Below are 15,974 nucleotides of genomic sequence, written 5' to 3'. Positions count from 1 at the left end.
AACTGAGGTTAAAGTTTCATCGGAACAAAAATTATGAAGCGGTAACAACCAAATAATGCTAATTGCTGGAATAATATTTGCATGAATAATTAATCTGTGCTAATCGACAATAAAAACTTTTTTGATGAAAAATTTTTTAAAATTTTCTTTGTGAAATTAGTATTAAAATTTTTCGAAAAACGCAAAAAACATTTCCACAAAAAATCAAATCAATTACTTCTACTAATTGACCTCAAAAATATTGGAAGGAAAGTAAATCTCTGAAAAAGTTTCCGGTAACTACGCTGAAAAAAAAATAAAAAGGCGGACGATTGCCCCAAAAAAGCAGAACATTTCTAGTTTGAAAACAAAAATTAAGTTCCGGGTGGATTCGAATGTTTTACCTCTACGCCAGACCCGTTGTTCAATTGATTTGAATTTATTATAATAAACGAACTAATCTAGAGTTAATTTTTCGAAAAACAACTTCCGCTGTTTAAGAATGAAAATGCAAAATTCAATTTACAACCTGAACAAAAATTACTTCAAGAAAAATTGGGAAAAACAAATAAGTGTGAATCAGTATATCGAATAAAAAACCCTTAATCTGCTTTTCTTTAAAATTTCTTTATAGAACGTCTCCAAATTCAATTTTTTATCCTTTTTGAGAGTGTGAAATTAAACATGAACTGTTGGGTTCGATTGAGAATCTTTCAACTGACAAGTAACTGTTGTCCAATAAATTTTTGGAATTTAGCTGCTTTCTGTTTTGGAAACTATTTGGAGGCCGTTCAATGCACAATTTTTAAACAACTCAATGTCATCGCGAATTATTTAAAAAAAACTTATCCATCCGTATTTTGATTTCATACGTTTATCAAAGTAAAATTAACTGATGAGCTAATACAAATGAGCTTCAAATTTTTAAACTTAAAATTGTTTAATACAATTATTTATTTTGACCAAAAGTGCAATTCGATTGCTTTACTGATGCTCTCATATCAGGGTTTACATTAAGTTTGCAATGTAAGGGTTTACAAAATACCAGTGGTGGTTCACTGTACAACTTGTTGATATCACGTTTCCTTAAATCACCACAATATTAATTTTCATAAATCTCCACAACAACCAATTAACCACCAGATGTTTTGAAAATTTGAGCAGAAAAAGTTCAAATGCATTAGGCTTTATTCCGATGATTACCCGGGGCTGTGAAAGATTTTAGCAATGGTGTGTTCAAATTCAGATCTAGGATTTTGTCGAGGTAGAGTGCATGTCTCTAAAAAGACCTTATTTCGGCAGGCGAACTTTCTGAAAAAAAACAAACAGGTCAAAAACGACACTTTTACGCACTTTTGAGAAGACTTTTGACACAAAATTGCGTTTTTACGGCGCGCGCTCTACCCTCAAAAAAGATATATATTGGCGTCGAAGGCGCCTTTAAACTTTTGTTGGGACTCTCAAGTTAAAAAAGATGACTAAGGACCAATTAAGGCAGGGGTTGAATCCCTGAGGAGAGGGGCGTCCGCCTTTAAACTTCTTGTTTGGGACTGCCAGTTAAAAAAAGATGTCTAAGTACCAATTAAGGCAGGGGGACTGGTAAGCTGGGTTTTTATGCAGCTTGCCACCCCTTTTCAGAGTCAAATCCTGGTGTTTCAGACCCCTCAGTAAAGGTCTGAAAGACTACTCTGGTGCAACTGATTGCTTTGCACTAGGCTGAGAATTTGCACAGTAACCGGCTCTTCTCGTTTAAGATGATATAGTCACAAAGATTTATGTCTATTTCATGACCTCAAAAGTTAGATTCAACATCACAAAATGTTGGGGCCAGAGTTTACGGTAAAATTGTTCGGTAATTCAGGATAATCAGATTAACGAATTTTTCATTATATACAAAACGCATTATATTGGTGAGAAGAATTTCCTACTTTATTCTGCAGGTTCTTTCGCTTCGTAATTTGCTCGTGACACCACTGCTGGATGGCCTCATCTTTGAATTGGGACGGTAGAATGCTTAGCTGGGAGTTTTTTCTTTTCTTGCCTGAAATAAAAAGTTTCAACTACTCAAAATATTTTTTTTTATGCAAAAAGGTCGGCCACAAACAATTTATTTCACATCACCTGAACAAAAAGGAAACATTTCTATCACCTGTTATTGAAATTTATGTGAACGCGCAAAAAAACACCATAAGAAGTAGGTTATGATTAGGGTTGTGCAAAATTTTTTACTAGTAAGTAAGTTACTAGTAAATGTACCAGTAGCTTACTAGTAAGTAAAATAAGGCTTATTACTAGTAAGTTGAACCAAAAAGAAAATTTTGAAAGAAATGAGGCTCAATTATCAATCGATAGAGCAGATAAACGTGTTTTCATATACTGCAACGCTGCTTTACGTGATAATACTGATCATAGTGATTATTTAGCGTATTTTGAGTTTGTGTAAAACGAAAAGTCCTCAAAATTGGTAATTTCAAGCAGACCCTGACATTGTGAAACTTACTGCTAAGTAAAAGTAACTTATTAGTAAAAAAAAAGTGGTAACTTACAAGTAACTTAACTAAATAAATAAATGAGTCTTAATTGAAATCAGTAAAGTACAACTGCTGATTAACAAATACATTTACAAATTGTAGTTTCTCATGGAAAATCAATTAGAATCCGAAATTTCATTCCGGTCAAATGGTTCGTGGCAATATCAGTGATTTGTATGCCAAGTTATAGAACCGTACTAAAAGCGCTTATATTCCGAGACCTCTCAGAGATTTCCCAATAAACATGATTGGCAAACACATTTACAAATTGTAGTTTCTCAAGAACCTGTCAGGGAAATGCCGCATATATTTTCTTTCATCAAATAAATGCCGACTGGGTTTCGCGCTCTCAATTTTGCTTCGCTATACTCTGATCGAGATGGAATTATACTTGAAAGAATATGATTGTCATCTCTCGATATAATTCGGTAAAGTTTTTCCTCCTCTTTCCTTACTAAGTCGTTGATTGAGACAAACCCTTGAATAACGCTTGCATCAACAGCCCTCCTCTGGACTCGGTCTACCTTGTCGAGCAAATATGGGGTGCGCCCCCCCCCCATACTTGAATACCATACGATAGGATGGGCATAACAAGCTGATTGTAGAGAAGATTGAGTTCAGTTTTGGTGTATCCACGGCTTTTCAGTTTAATCAGCAGAAATAGCTGTGATGAGGCTTTTCTGGTTGCCTTTGTTATGTGAGGTTCAAAAGAGAGTTTATCGGTGAACGTGATGCCTAAAATTTTAAGTTTGTCGGTGATCTCAATGTCATGAACAGGTTGAATAGTAATTGAGTGAGATAATTTGATCTGAACTTCTTTGGATTTCTCGTTGTTCAAGATAAGATTATTGGATTCAAACCATTCCATGATGTGACCGGTGGCTTGATTCGCCGAAACAACTCCATGTTTACCACCGATGCAGGGGGTGTTGTCATGCGCAAACTTTGCAGATGTCGCCAGGGTTTGAGTAACTTGACAGTCGTCATATGAAAAATTGAAACACGGGGGACCTATCACAGTCCCCTGCGGTACACCACTATTGGTACTGCTCGTTGATTATCTGGGGTTGTCATAAACAACAAACTGTTTCCGGTGCATCAAAAAAGAACGAATCAAGTTTACAATATAGGGATTCACACTCGGGACAACTTTAGATAATTGTGAGATTATGAGATGGTGTGGCACTCTGTCAAAGGCTTTGCTAAGATCCAAAGAAAAGATTCGGATATAAGCGCATCCCTGTTTCTCGAGAGACTTGCAGTCGTCCATTAATTTGATGAGCGCACAAATAGTCAAAGATTTGTTCCTGAAACCAAATTGGTTCTTATTCAGCCACAAATTGTATGAATTGGAAACAAATTGATCGTATACGAGTCTTGATCGTAAAAATCCGAGCAAGTATCGGGTTAACAGATATGGGCCGAAGCATGTTGCATTGAGTGATAACTTTCGACTTCGTAATGGGTACTACTTTAGATAAATTGAACACATTAGGAAATATTTGATATCGAATACAAAGGTTATAGAGATGATGTAACGGTTCAGCCAGATTGTGTGCATTTTCTCTGATAAACCAATGTGGGAGATCGTCATGCCCAGCCGCAGTGATCTTGACCCGCTTTAGATAAATATAAACTTGATGTAGCTCTAGTTGAGGCAACTCTGATGAAGTACAATCTAGGAAAACATGATCTTGATAGTTGGTAACAGTGGATATACTGCAGAAGTACTTATTCATTTCTTCTGCTGAGAAAGGAATGCGTAATACTTCTTTCTGCTTCCAACCAGACAAGGTGTTGACTTTTTTCCACCACTTAGCTGACCCTTTAGCTTTTTTGTCCGAGGCAATATTGCTAACAAGCAGGGCACTGATTTGCGAGGATACGAGATCGGCATCACGATGTTTGTGTCTTCTCATCAGTTGCTGTGTTTTCTTCAATAGGAGTTTCACTAGTGGGCTCATGTAGAGTGGGTCTTTATTGGAAAGCTTAACGGTTTTGAGTTGGCAATATAAATTGTATAGATCAAACAGAGTATCGATCATATAGTCCGAGGCAATCTGAGGGTCTTTGATCGAAAAAAGGGGACTGAAATCAAATTCATCCAAAGCGAGGTTCAATTGGCATCTTTTGTGATGTCGTTGATCACGGAAGACACCTTACGCCGTACTGTAGGTATGGGAACTCTAGGTTTGACAACAAGTGCTAAGTGGTCTGTCTTTATTGTAGTCTTCATAGAGAAGCATTGCTTCACTGGTGCCTTCTGCAATACCATAACGTAATCAAGCTGCGGTCGCTTATGGGTGACACCCGTGAAAACTGAGTGTATCCCAAGAGAAGATTCTATTGCGCCAGTGTCGAAGTCGTTGAAATCGCCACCAATAATGAACGCTGCGTGTGGGTACTGTCTAAGAAATTCGTCGAACGTTTTTGTGAGATAGTCTAAATAGTTTTCCTTTCTATTGATCAATGGAGTGGAGGATAATATACAACAAAGAGGATATGCGGGGAGATATGTCGACGAGGAGCCACAACACTTCAAACAAGTTGCAGTTGTTATGTGTGAGTTTTTTAACATTGAATGTAGATCGAATGTAGGCACAAACCTCACCTCCAGTTGACTTGTTTGAGTTTTCGGGGTTGCGGTCATGACGAAGTAGATTATAATCGGGAATATATATATAGGAGTCTTCGATTTCGCTTTTCAGCCATGTTTCTGTTAGACAAGAAACGTCGTTATTATGATGTGCCAGGTCTAAGGAGAGGGAGATGGTTGCTTCAGTCTTTTTTATTGACCGTGCATTCAGGAACATGCGTTTCAAACTGTTTACTTTTAGTTGGTGAACTAGTCATTCAACACTTACTAGTAAACGAATTTTACTTATTAGTAACTGCACAACCCTAGTCATGGTGCACCTTTAAATTAATGATTTTAAATTCAGCCCCTAGGCAAAGCGGAGCTGCGCATCACTGGCGTTTGAAACGAATGCCTATGGTTAAAAAAAATACAAAATAAACTATTAGCTTTGTTTCGTAAAATTGAGCTTGAAACTAAAATTCAATATGAGCAGCCATTCATCAAAGACTGTATTCCCAAATTTTTCACAAAGTCTTCAAAGAAAAACCATTATTGGTGAAGCAAGATTAAAATGAGCTTTTTTGTCCAAGCCATCAAAAATGGGGAGAAATTTTAAATTCGGGTGCAATCTTTTTTCCACGCAACCAACAGAAAGCAACCAACCTCTGTTTTTGAGCAACTGAGATTTAATTTGCAATTGCCGCGAGTTAGTTTTGTTAGTAATAGGTGTGATAGGCGATTGTACACTCGAGCAGATGTTAGTAGTAGTAGCGGACTTTAATCTATCATGTAAAACAGAACCTCTTCCTGCTTTTCTAGCATCATTGTCGGAATTGTATGAGTCTTCATCGAAGGATTCATCAGAGTACACATAATCACCCTTGGCAGCTGTATTTTTTTGAGCCGGCATAACTGTTGTTCAATACATCACTCTAACACTTAAATTGATTTTCACTGCTGAATAAAAACATGCTTTGCATAAACGAAATAAGAAATCATGAAAATTTGAGATCGAGTAAAAATTAGCTGTTCCTTAAAATTTTTTCTAAATTTTGTAATAATCAGAAGGTCAAAAATTATCTTGGTAACCGAAGTTACTTCACTTGTCCCTCCTCATATAACCCAGTCACAAAGGCTTTGGATTTCTAAAAATCTAAAGCTATAAAAAAAATTTTAAAAATTTTGATTGAAAAAATTCATATGAACAGTTATTCTCTAACAAAATATAGTTACCGAGATCAAATTTTTGGAATTAAAAAACATGTTCTTAAAATAAAAGAAGTAAAAGAAGTAAAAAAATATTAAATCAGCCACAAAACCCAAGACAAATTTGTTAAATTTCAATTCAAGGATAAAACTTAAGTTGGAGAGGGGAAATTCGAGAAAAGCAATGTCACGAAGGTAAAGCTCAAAAATGCCCCAGCAGAAATATCAAAATCAAATGGTCGAAAAATGGACCATCTAAAACTTAGGAAGGGCCAAAACATATAAAAAAACAAACGAAGGAGTGAGTTAAACTAAACCAGTAACCGAGAATCTTATTAAGCTGAGAGAGTAAAGTGAACGTGACTTGTCTCAATAATCGTGATTTCCACAACTATCCGTTCTCTTCGTTTCAAGGAAAACGCTTCCTGATTCACACGAAAGAAATTCGCACGAATCAGTCACACGCATTTTTGTTCACAGCAACTCCCACCCTAGCAGTAGCGTCCCAGAGCTCTCGCTGTTAAACCAAAATTTTTACTATGAGCGCTAAAATACACTCAATTTGAGTAACAAGCGAGGCCAAAAAACGTCATTTTTTTAATTCAAAATGATCCAAAAAGTAGTCGAAAAGCTTTGTTGCCAGTTTTCTGCAAAAAAAAAAAAACAACTGCGGCGCAGAATCTTATGAGAATATTTAACGAGTTTTGACATAGGGCAAAAAAAATCGACGTTTCCAAACAAAACTTTAATAAATATACAGCACCGATCTGCCAGCTTTCTAAAGTTTGAATAAGGCTCGAATTCTCATTTTCTGGAAACATGAGAAATTTTTAAACGTCGTTCTATTAATATGTTTGTCCATTTCTGAGAAACGGCACATAATAAATTTTTGAAATATTCCTAGCTAGTTTTCGATGGAAGTTCCTATTACTTTGTAACTGTTAGGAAAATCATGCACGCCTAATTTCTCCCTTAAAGCGTTTTTTAGCATCACTCAGTTTCCAGTGCGCAACCTAGGATTATACTTTTTTTCCTTTAAAATTTTGTCATGATTTTACACAAGACTTGATCATTCGAATCATCGTAAAAAACAATTACTTAGCTGCATGAGTATTTGTGTAAAAAAATATTGTAACAACCAAATTGAACCATAAAATCCATGTAAGAACAGAGCTATTTCCAACGAACGTAACAGTGAACAAGATTAAGCTTGAAGAATAAGGCTTAGTGTTTTCGAAGAGAACATTATCGGATGAACAGTTTCGAGACTCGCAAATCTCAATGCAACACGAAGTTCTGGTTGACTCAAATCATGTAAGTAACCAAAAATCTTTTTCAAAGCAGCGTTGATGGGCAATCTGTCACGAGAGGAAGCTTTAAAAAGTTCAGGTAATTTAACTTTTTCCACCATTCGTAAAAAGATCTGGGCACCAGTGAGAACGTGTAAAAGATGTACAGAACTTGCGCTTCTGAAATACTCAAGCAATTTCCAATTAATATGAGAAAAAACTTCGAAATCATCTATAAAAAATCGAGAAAAAAAACTTCCATTTTTTAGATGTTGTCGCTCCCCAGAATCACAACAGTACTGCTAATGTTGGGCAAAGTTGTGCCCCCAATGGATTGTTTAATAAAAACCCAAAAAGAACCAGAAAGATATGGTTCAAGAAATTTTTGATAAAAAGTAAACTTCAAATAATTTCGCAACTATGAGCATCGGCAGGATTTTTACTTAGATTTTAGTTTCATAATCAACAGGTAAATCAAATACATCATATTAATCGAAAACAACTCATCGAGTTAGTAAATTAATTGCTAACACAAGAAACTGGTTGTAAATTATTAAGAGCTCGTCTAGTTAAATTCTGAACTGTTCCTGTTCACTTCTTGTTCAACCTGTTACTGGGTATCCTGTTCGGCAAACTGTTTTTTGTTTTTTCTTTGACTTGTGTTTCAAATAAATTTTGTAGTACTGGATACAGAGTATCCTGGTACGCTTGAAATATCTACTTTCTTCTTCTGAGCAGTTTTTTTGTCAGTTAACATTACTTTTACCGAATACCGGGTAACCTGATTTCTTGCTCAGGTCTAACATATCCTGGGTAGTTTATATCAGAAGGAGCAATTTTTATTTCTTATCATCCATACTTCCCATGACACAAAAATTTGCAATTTGATTTTCCATAACTTCGCTGATTTCGAGTATGCACCACGAATAACTGCAACAACTTACTTCAGCTTTGCCATGTTTGTTGATGCAGAAATGTCCCGCCAATTGTTAATCTGTAATATGTTTTTTGAAGTTTGTAGCGAGGGACAACTGAAAATTAGGTGTTCGAATGTTTCGCAGTACAAATTACAAAAAAAATTCGTACATTCTCTCAAGAAAAAAAAAAACAGCGATCTTTAAAAACAGCGTATGCGATTTTATAAAGAAAGTATTTTTCCCGGACATCAAGCATTGAGTGTTTCCAAGCTTTGCCTGTAAAATTACTTAATTCTTCTTCTGAACAGAGATAACGGTTTGCAGCGAAAAACAAGCGGAAATTTGCAGCTCGATGAAAATTTCAGTTTTGTAAGCAGAAATAAGAAACATCTCGCGATTTTGCCTGCAGCGTTATAATTGAACGGCTGTTTGTACCATTTGAAAATATTGCAAAATCACTCGAATTTTTTTCAACTGAAATGTTCGTATTTCTCAACAAATTTTCGATTTCTTTCAGGGAATAGTTTTTGTTGGTAACAATATATCGAAAGCAAAGAAATCGATAATTTCAAGACTGAAAAGTTGGAGTGAAGGCATGGTAAACCTACTCCACATTCTAACTTCTTTCTTATATCGAGTCTGTTTGATTTTTTCAATTCAGCTTTCAATGAACCTTGGCAGTTACTAACGGTTTTCAAGTTAACTTTAGTATGACGAGCCATATGAAAAAATTTAGGGATAACATAAACTGACAGTGTTAATGAATTTGTTCTCAAAAATTTACTAAGTGAAATTAATCCACTTTGTTTTTGAATTTGAGAACTCAACATTTGTTCAATATTTTCATTTTTTGCACCTGTAAAACAAGAAACGAAGTATTTTCGTTTCCTTGACTGTTTTATAGGGTGATAAATCAGGTAAAGAAATTAATTTACTTCTACTTATGTTCATCACCAGTTGAGTTTGTTTGCAACACAATAACCAGAAACCTTCAATTGCTTCTTTAGATTCAATTGCTTGAAGAAGGGGTTCGATGAAAATTGTGAAAAAAAATGCGGAAAAAGGGCAACCTTGTCTCTTACCGCGATGAATTTTGAAGCCGATAGATAAGAGACCATTTACCTCAATTACTGCTTTTTCGTCTTATTAAAAAGGTTTTATTAGCTCTAACGGAAAATTTATCAAGGTTCAACTCTTTCAAAATTTTGATGAGAAGTGGTCTGTCAACTCAAATTCTTTAGAAAAGTTTAATTCTACTGCATATGAACCTCGGTTAGCCAATCGTTCTGGAGAAATAGCTTATTTCAACATTCGTTTTTCTGTGTGTTTTTGTCGTTTAGACAAATACGCGTGGTGATGAACTCTTACAATTTTGAAAAGATCTTTTTTGCAGATTCTTTTACAGATTACATGGCCACACATTTACGCGTCGGTTTTCATGAGACTAAACAGGTGAAAATCTTGTACTGCTTCGGCATTTTCAGATTTCGGGAGCAATTTGATTATTGCTTAAAAAAATTGTTTGAGAGTTTTCCGCCTTGAGCAAAATGAGGGAATACTTTAGCGAAAATTGAGCAAAATTCATCCATGAAAGTCTTGTATAGCCGGGATGTTAGGCCGTCTGGTCCAGAAGAGCTTTTAAAATTCAGTTTGTTTATAGCCAAGTGAATTTCATCATCTGTAAAATGATTGTATTCATCTTTCACATTTTTCTCTAGTTTGTTTGATTTCTAGTATTTTGAAAAAGTCATCACTAGTTTTTCGGAGTCTGATGTAAAATTATTTGAAAATATTTTTAAAAATGGTTAAGAATACTCTCATCCGTATGATAAACGTTCTGATCCACATGAACTCGCTTGATTGAATTAATTGTGTTCTTTGAAGTCCATTGACTGCAAAGTTTGGGCACACGCTCAAAAGTATAGCTGAGAGTTTTCTGATTTTTTCGAAAATTTGAAAAACCTTTTTCCTTTGAGACATTTTGAAAGTCTTCCTGCAGCAAATGATAATTTCCAAATAAACTCGGATATGGACCTTTTCTGCTGTGAATGCAATCTCTGAGAAAAAAAATTCCTGAACATTTAAATTATTTAGAGATTATGGATAAATTATAGAGTTCTTTCTGATCTAAACGTTTTTTGTTCTATAGAATAAATTTCAAAAAGTCTTGAAAATTATACTTAAAGTTTTCGTAATTAATTGTTGATTTATTTCAAAAAAGTTTTTTTTTGGATCTTTACGAATTAAGCTAGCATTGTATTTTAAAAACTTTTCATATAAATTCCAGTAACTAGGGCCGCGTTGATACATGTTTGATGGCTTAACAAAAACGTTTGAGAGAAAATGGTCAGAGATTAATATTTTAGTCATAACTTACTTCTAAATTCAAAAAAACATAATTTAAGCGCGCAAAAAAATTAAGTTGTTCGTCATAGTGTGTATAATTGCAAAAACATTCTTGAGTGCGAAATCAACACGGCCAAAACAATAAATAATTTGTTCTTTGAGTTGGGTAAATCGTTTCATATGTGCATCATTTAACTTAATAATTGAAGAACTGTGAATATTGTCATAACTGAGTGCTTTAAAATCACGCGCATGATAGTTTTTGATTAATAGGGAAAAATTTGATGCTAAATTTTGGAACTCAAAGTTGCTTGTAATAAGTTTGAGTTCGCATAAAAGCTGATAACAAACCAATCAAGTTTGACAAATTTTAACATTTGAAAACCTGTACTTGAAGCAATTGTTTTTGCAGGACTCAAATTGATGAGCATAACATTAGGAAATCACCCAAATTATTTAGGCCCGGTTTGAATTCAAATGAAACCCTATTTTTATCCAGTAAACTCAGATGTATAATTGTAAGTTTTGATAATTTTGCTTCCTGAATGCACAAAATGACACCGGACGACTTTTTTTAATACTTGACTTTTTTTATTAAGTGACCGCAATTTAGCTAGATTTCCTTTGCTGAAAATGATAATCAAAAAAAATATCTGGTTTTTGACACACAGAAAAATTGCTAAAACTTCTCTCCAACCAGTCTTCTCCAGAAGTTTTAGATTTCATTTTAGGCCCTTTCTTCGGTGTCAAAAATGACCAAGAGGTTAGTGAAATTTCACGCTCTTTTTTTGTAAGCTTTCTTCCGTCAGATGAGAATTTTCGTTTGTTAGTTTCGATATTTAAACTGTCTTTTTTTCCTTGGCAGAGTAAGAATGAAAATCTACGATCTGATTGTTGAGAACTTCATCCTTTTGTTTTTCTATGCTGCACTGTTTGTTTTTGATTCAATAAGCAAATTTTGGATGGTGGTATTTCGACATTCTTTCCTTTGACATTATCGTTGCCGATACAAGACTTATCGCTTGTTGTTTCGTTATCGTTTTTCTCGTCGCTGGTTTTAGTGGAGCTTGGTTTTCGTGGAGACTGATTATTGGTTTGTTGATTTCCTATGTTGCACCAATCATCGTATTGACCTACTGCTTGGGCGTCGAGAGATCTCTCATTTTTGACATTTAAGTAGTGAAGGTATTTGAAACGAGATTTCCATACTTTCCCATATTTTGAAGCCATTCATTCTCGATTTATAAGAACAGTCCGTCAGCTTTTTCTCTTCTTCTTCTTTTTGTATTTTTACTTTTAAAATGGCTCTTCCTGTATCAACATACTAAACCGGTTTGGTTACAATACAGGTCTCACGTTGGATAATAAGGCTATGAATTATGTCTTCCGGTATTTGGAGAAATATTTTTGCCTCAATATCGTTGCATACATAAGGCAAATTCAAAAAATTGATGTTGGCTATTTTGGGGTAACGGTTTTTGGGTCTATGAGAGCTTGGAATTCCTTCGCTTTTGAAGCTAGTTATAAAAATGTTCTGCTTCGGGGGGAGCAATGATTGTCAGTGTACGCAGTTTGCAGTCATCTTTTTTCACAGTTATTGTTTTTTGTGATTTTCATCTTCTGTTACAATGTTGTGGGAAAATAATTCAGTTTCTCGGAAATACCACATCGATATGCCTGCATCAGGTGCTTGGCTGACTTTCGATTATATGGATTTGTTTTGTTTCTTCCGTCGACTTTTTGTTGTTAGCGCATTTCTGAATTTTGTCTCTTTTTCAATCAGCTCTTCGTGTTGCTGAGATTCCGTCAGTTGTTGTTGAATCATGTCTTAGTTTTACTCGTGGGGGGCAACAAAAGCTTTTACCCGGATAAACTTGAAAAAAAAAGATTTTTTCTCTTTCAAAATGCAGAAATCAGAAGGCAAAAACATCAAGTTTAGTGCACGTGCGTTTTTCTAAATGACGATAAAAAGCAAATTACAAATATTAATGACAATACTTCACATACATTTTGGTTTTAAGCCAACATTTAAAAAAAAGCCAATCACAGTTGACTTTTAAAATAACTATTTAGAATAAAATACTTTTAAAAGATTAACTGGAAAATTCTGAGTCATAATTTCAATTTAGAAATGTACGTTTTATATAAAACGTCAAAAATGTTTTGCAAAGAAGTTTTCATTGTTAACTCCCTGCTCCTAAACTCATAGCGGTGTTCAAGCCCGGTTTCTCTTTCATTATATGTTAACAGTTTTGTTTATTTGTTCGACATATCCATAATTTCCCAACTAACATCCAAGATATTTTCCTCAAAGCTGCATTGCTGAAGGCGGAGGCCTACCGGTGAGTCTGCCTTCTTATGTTCCTCAATTCCTGTTTGATTTATTAAACAGGTTTTATGAAAACGATTTTTTTTCTCCAGATGAGATCTGGTTTTTTTTATTTTTTTTTTTATTTTTTTTTTTTTGAGACGCTTTTTCGAAAAATTCGCTTTCCCAAAAAACTACCCGTCAGATTCTCATAAAAGTGGTACCAATGGATTTAGTAGCGTTTCACCTACCTGCCTGCATGAAATTTAGGGCAATTTTTACCCTACCCCACCCCCCTACGGTCTTAGAAAAGCTTCACAACTCGGTACTTTTTCACTTTTTGCCCATTTTTTCGGAAATTTTCGATTTCCTCAAAAACTACCCGTCCAGATTTGGGATTAAGGGTTTAATCGATAGACCAGATTGTAGGAAACTCCCCTGCCCAAGCGGCTGGTCCCTAATTTGCTTAGGGGAAGAGCTATAGACTTAGGAAAAGTCACTTTTTTGATTTTTTTGCCTATTTTTTCGGAAATTATCGATTTCCTCAAAAACTACCCATCCAGATTTGGAATTAAGGGTTTAATCGATAAACCAGGTTGTAGGAAACTCCCCCGCACAAGCGGATGGTCCTTAACTTGCCTAGGGGAAGAGCTATAGACTTAGGAAAAGTCACTTTTTTTGACTTTTTTGGCCTTTTTTCAAATCTTTCCGATTTCCTCAAAAACTACCCGTCCAGATTTGGGATTAAGGGCTTAATCGATAGACCAGGTTGTAGGAAACTCCCCTGCCCAAGCGGCTGGTCCTCAATTTGTCTAGGGGAAGAGCTAAACACTTAGGAATAGTCAATTTTTTGGTGTTTAGGCCATTTTTTCAAATTTTTTCGATTTCTTCAAAAACTACCCATCCAGATTTGGGATTAAGGGTTTAATCGATAGACCAGGTTGTAGGAAACTCCCCCGCCCGCACAAGCGGCTGGTCCTCTTAACTTGCCTAGGGGAAGAGCTATAGACTTAGGAAAAACCACTTTTTTTGACTTTTTTGGCTTTTTTTCAAATCTTTTCGATTTCTTCAAAAACTACCCATCCAGATTTGGGATTAAGGGTTTAATCGATAGACCAGGTTGTAGGAAACTCCCCTGCCTAAGCGGCTGGTCCTTAATTTGTCTCGGGGAAGAGCTGTACACTTAGGAAAAGTTTTTTTAAAAGTTTTTTGGCATTGGAACAAAGATTCAATATACTTATTGTGTGTATTTTTTAGACAATGGAATCCGCTATGCTTACGTTTTCTCGCTTTTGCTTGGTGCTATTGGCTTTGTGTTGAGATTTTTTGTATGATTCGAAGAAGTCCAACGAAAAATTGCACGAGTTACGCTAGTTCTCTTTAATCAGGTCGGTTTGTTCCAGAACGTTTTTGTGATGTCAGTTATAGTCAACATATTATAGTCATATTTGCAATGCTTGGACAAAATTTAATTAATTCGAAAATTAAAGAGTCGTTAGAAAAATGAAAAATAATCAAACAGGTCTCTCCAGTTTTTAGCTGGGCCCCTAGTTCTAGTGGTCAAATGTCGAACAGTTTGTCCGACATAGTTGGAAGTGCTTCCACTACATGGCAGTTTTTAAACCACTCGTGACTTGAGGTCATTAGAAAATGCTTACTTCAGCGATGGGAAACAGAATTTTAGTTTTCTAGTGGTAAAAAGCACTTGAACGTTGGTTACATATGATTCTAACCAAGGGAAGTAAGAAGATTAAATGCGTTCTAAGATAAATCTGGTTCAGTGACTGAAAATCATCCTGTGTAAAAGTCTAAGCTTAAAACTATCGATCCAGCATTTCAGACTCACTATAGGACTTCGATTAGGCTCAAAGTTTAAGAACAGCATAAATGCGTGTGCGGAAAAAACGTTACCGAAACTAGTTCGCATGGTCTTTCTTGCCTCGAAACGACGGGGAGATGCTCTAGTCTTAACGCCCAGAAGCGACCAGACGGTTTGGCGCTCGTTGCTAGGGCTATTTATACTCAGTTTTTGAGGGATGTAACGGTGGTAGACTCTAAAGACTCCAGTAGGATTTATGCGGGCTCGGTTTGGTACCATGCTATGGCTGCCGCTGAAGTGAAAGACCGCAAAAAAGACCAGTATGAAAACTTAGTAGATGATGGATGTCTTTTTCAATTGCTAGCTTTTGAGATTCAGTACGCGGCTGGCAACAGAACGGAAATTTTTTTCAGATCGCTTTGAATGAATCTCAGCATATGTACTGAACCCACGGCAAGCAGCTTTCTAAAACGGAGAATTTCCCTGGCCAAACACATTGCGAAGGCCACTAGCATACTCTGCATAAAACAACTTCCGACCAAACAACTTCCGACAAAACAATTTCCGACGAAACTTTTTATTTGTAATACACTATAATTACACACAATCACACAAACACACACACACATACACACACATACACACACACACACACACATATATATATATATATATATATATATATATACATTCAGATTATATATATATATATATAATCAGCAGAAATACAAAATTCAATATCAGAAACTAGTAACACTGAGAATCCTCCGCAGTTTGACATGGTTCTTTCTGATCAAGAACCATGTCTTTCTAATGCCGCCCCAAGAAATATAAGGAAATTTGTGATTGTTTGGAGTCGGAAAAACTTCCCAAAGATCTCAAAAAGGGTATTTTCCTGGCTCACAGTTTGTTTGATAAATAATATTCAGCTCAGTTGCTCCATTCAACAAAAATTACATAAACACATCTCTTCAATCAGATCGTAGATTTCCATGATTACA

At 35.4% G+C, this 15,974-nt stretch overlaps 1 protein-coding gene across 2 annotated transcripts in view; it reads right to left on the bottom strand.

The window, feature by feature from the left end:
* The window catches only part of LOC134842267 (myb-like protein X), a 31,514-nt gene extending 25,340 nt beyond the window's left edge, over window positions 1-6,174 (bottom strand). Inside the window, exons 1-2 of one of the 2 annotated variants that reach the window (XM_063858533.1) lie at window positions 5,890-6,174; window positions 1,908-2,020 (exon numbers count right to left, since the gene is read on the bottom strand). In XM_063858533.1, coding sequence (XP_063714603.1) covers window positions 1,908-2,020; window positions 5,890-5,998 — 222 coding nt within the window. In that variant the 5' untranslated portion in view covers window positions 5,999-6,174. The remainder of the gene's footprint in view (window positions 1-1,907; window positions 2,021-5,889) is intronic. The other variant, XM_063858534.1, reaches the window with a different exon arrangement.
* Window positions 6,175-15,974: the final 9,800 nt, after the last annotated feature.

The sequence above is a fragment of the Symsagittifera roscoffensis genome, chromosome 3, assembly GCF_963678635.1.
Source record: "Symsagittifera roscoffensis chromosome 3, txSymRosc1.1, whole genome shotgun sequence".
NCBI lineage: Eukaryota > Metazoa > Xenacoelomorpha > Acoela > Convolutidae > Symsagittifera > Symsagittifera roscoffensis.
The sequence above is the reverse complement of the archived record's forward strand: the minus strand, read 5'-3'. Positions and strand labels throughout refer to the sequence as shown.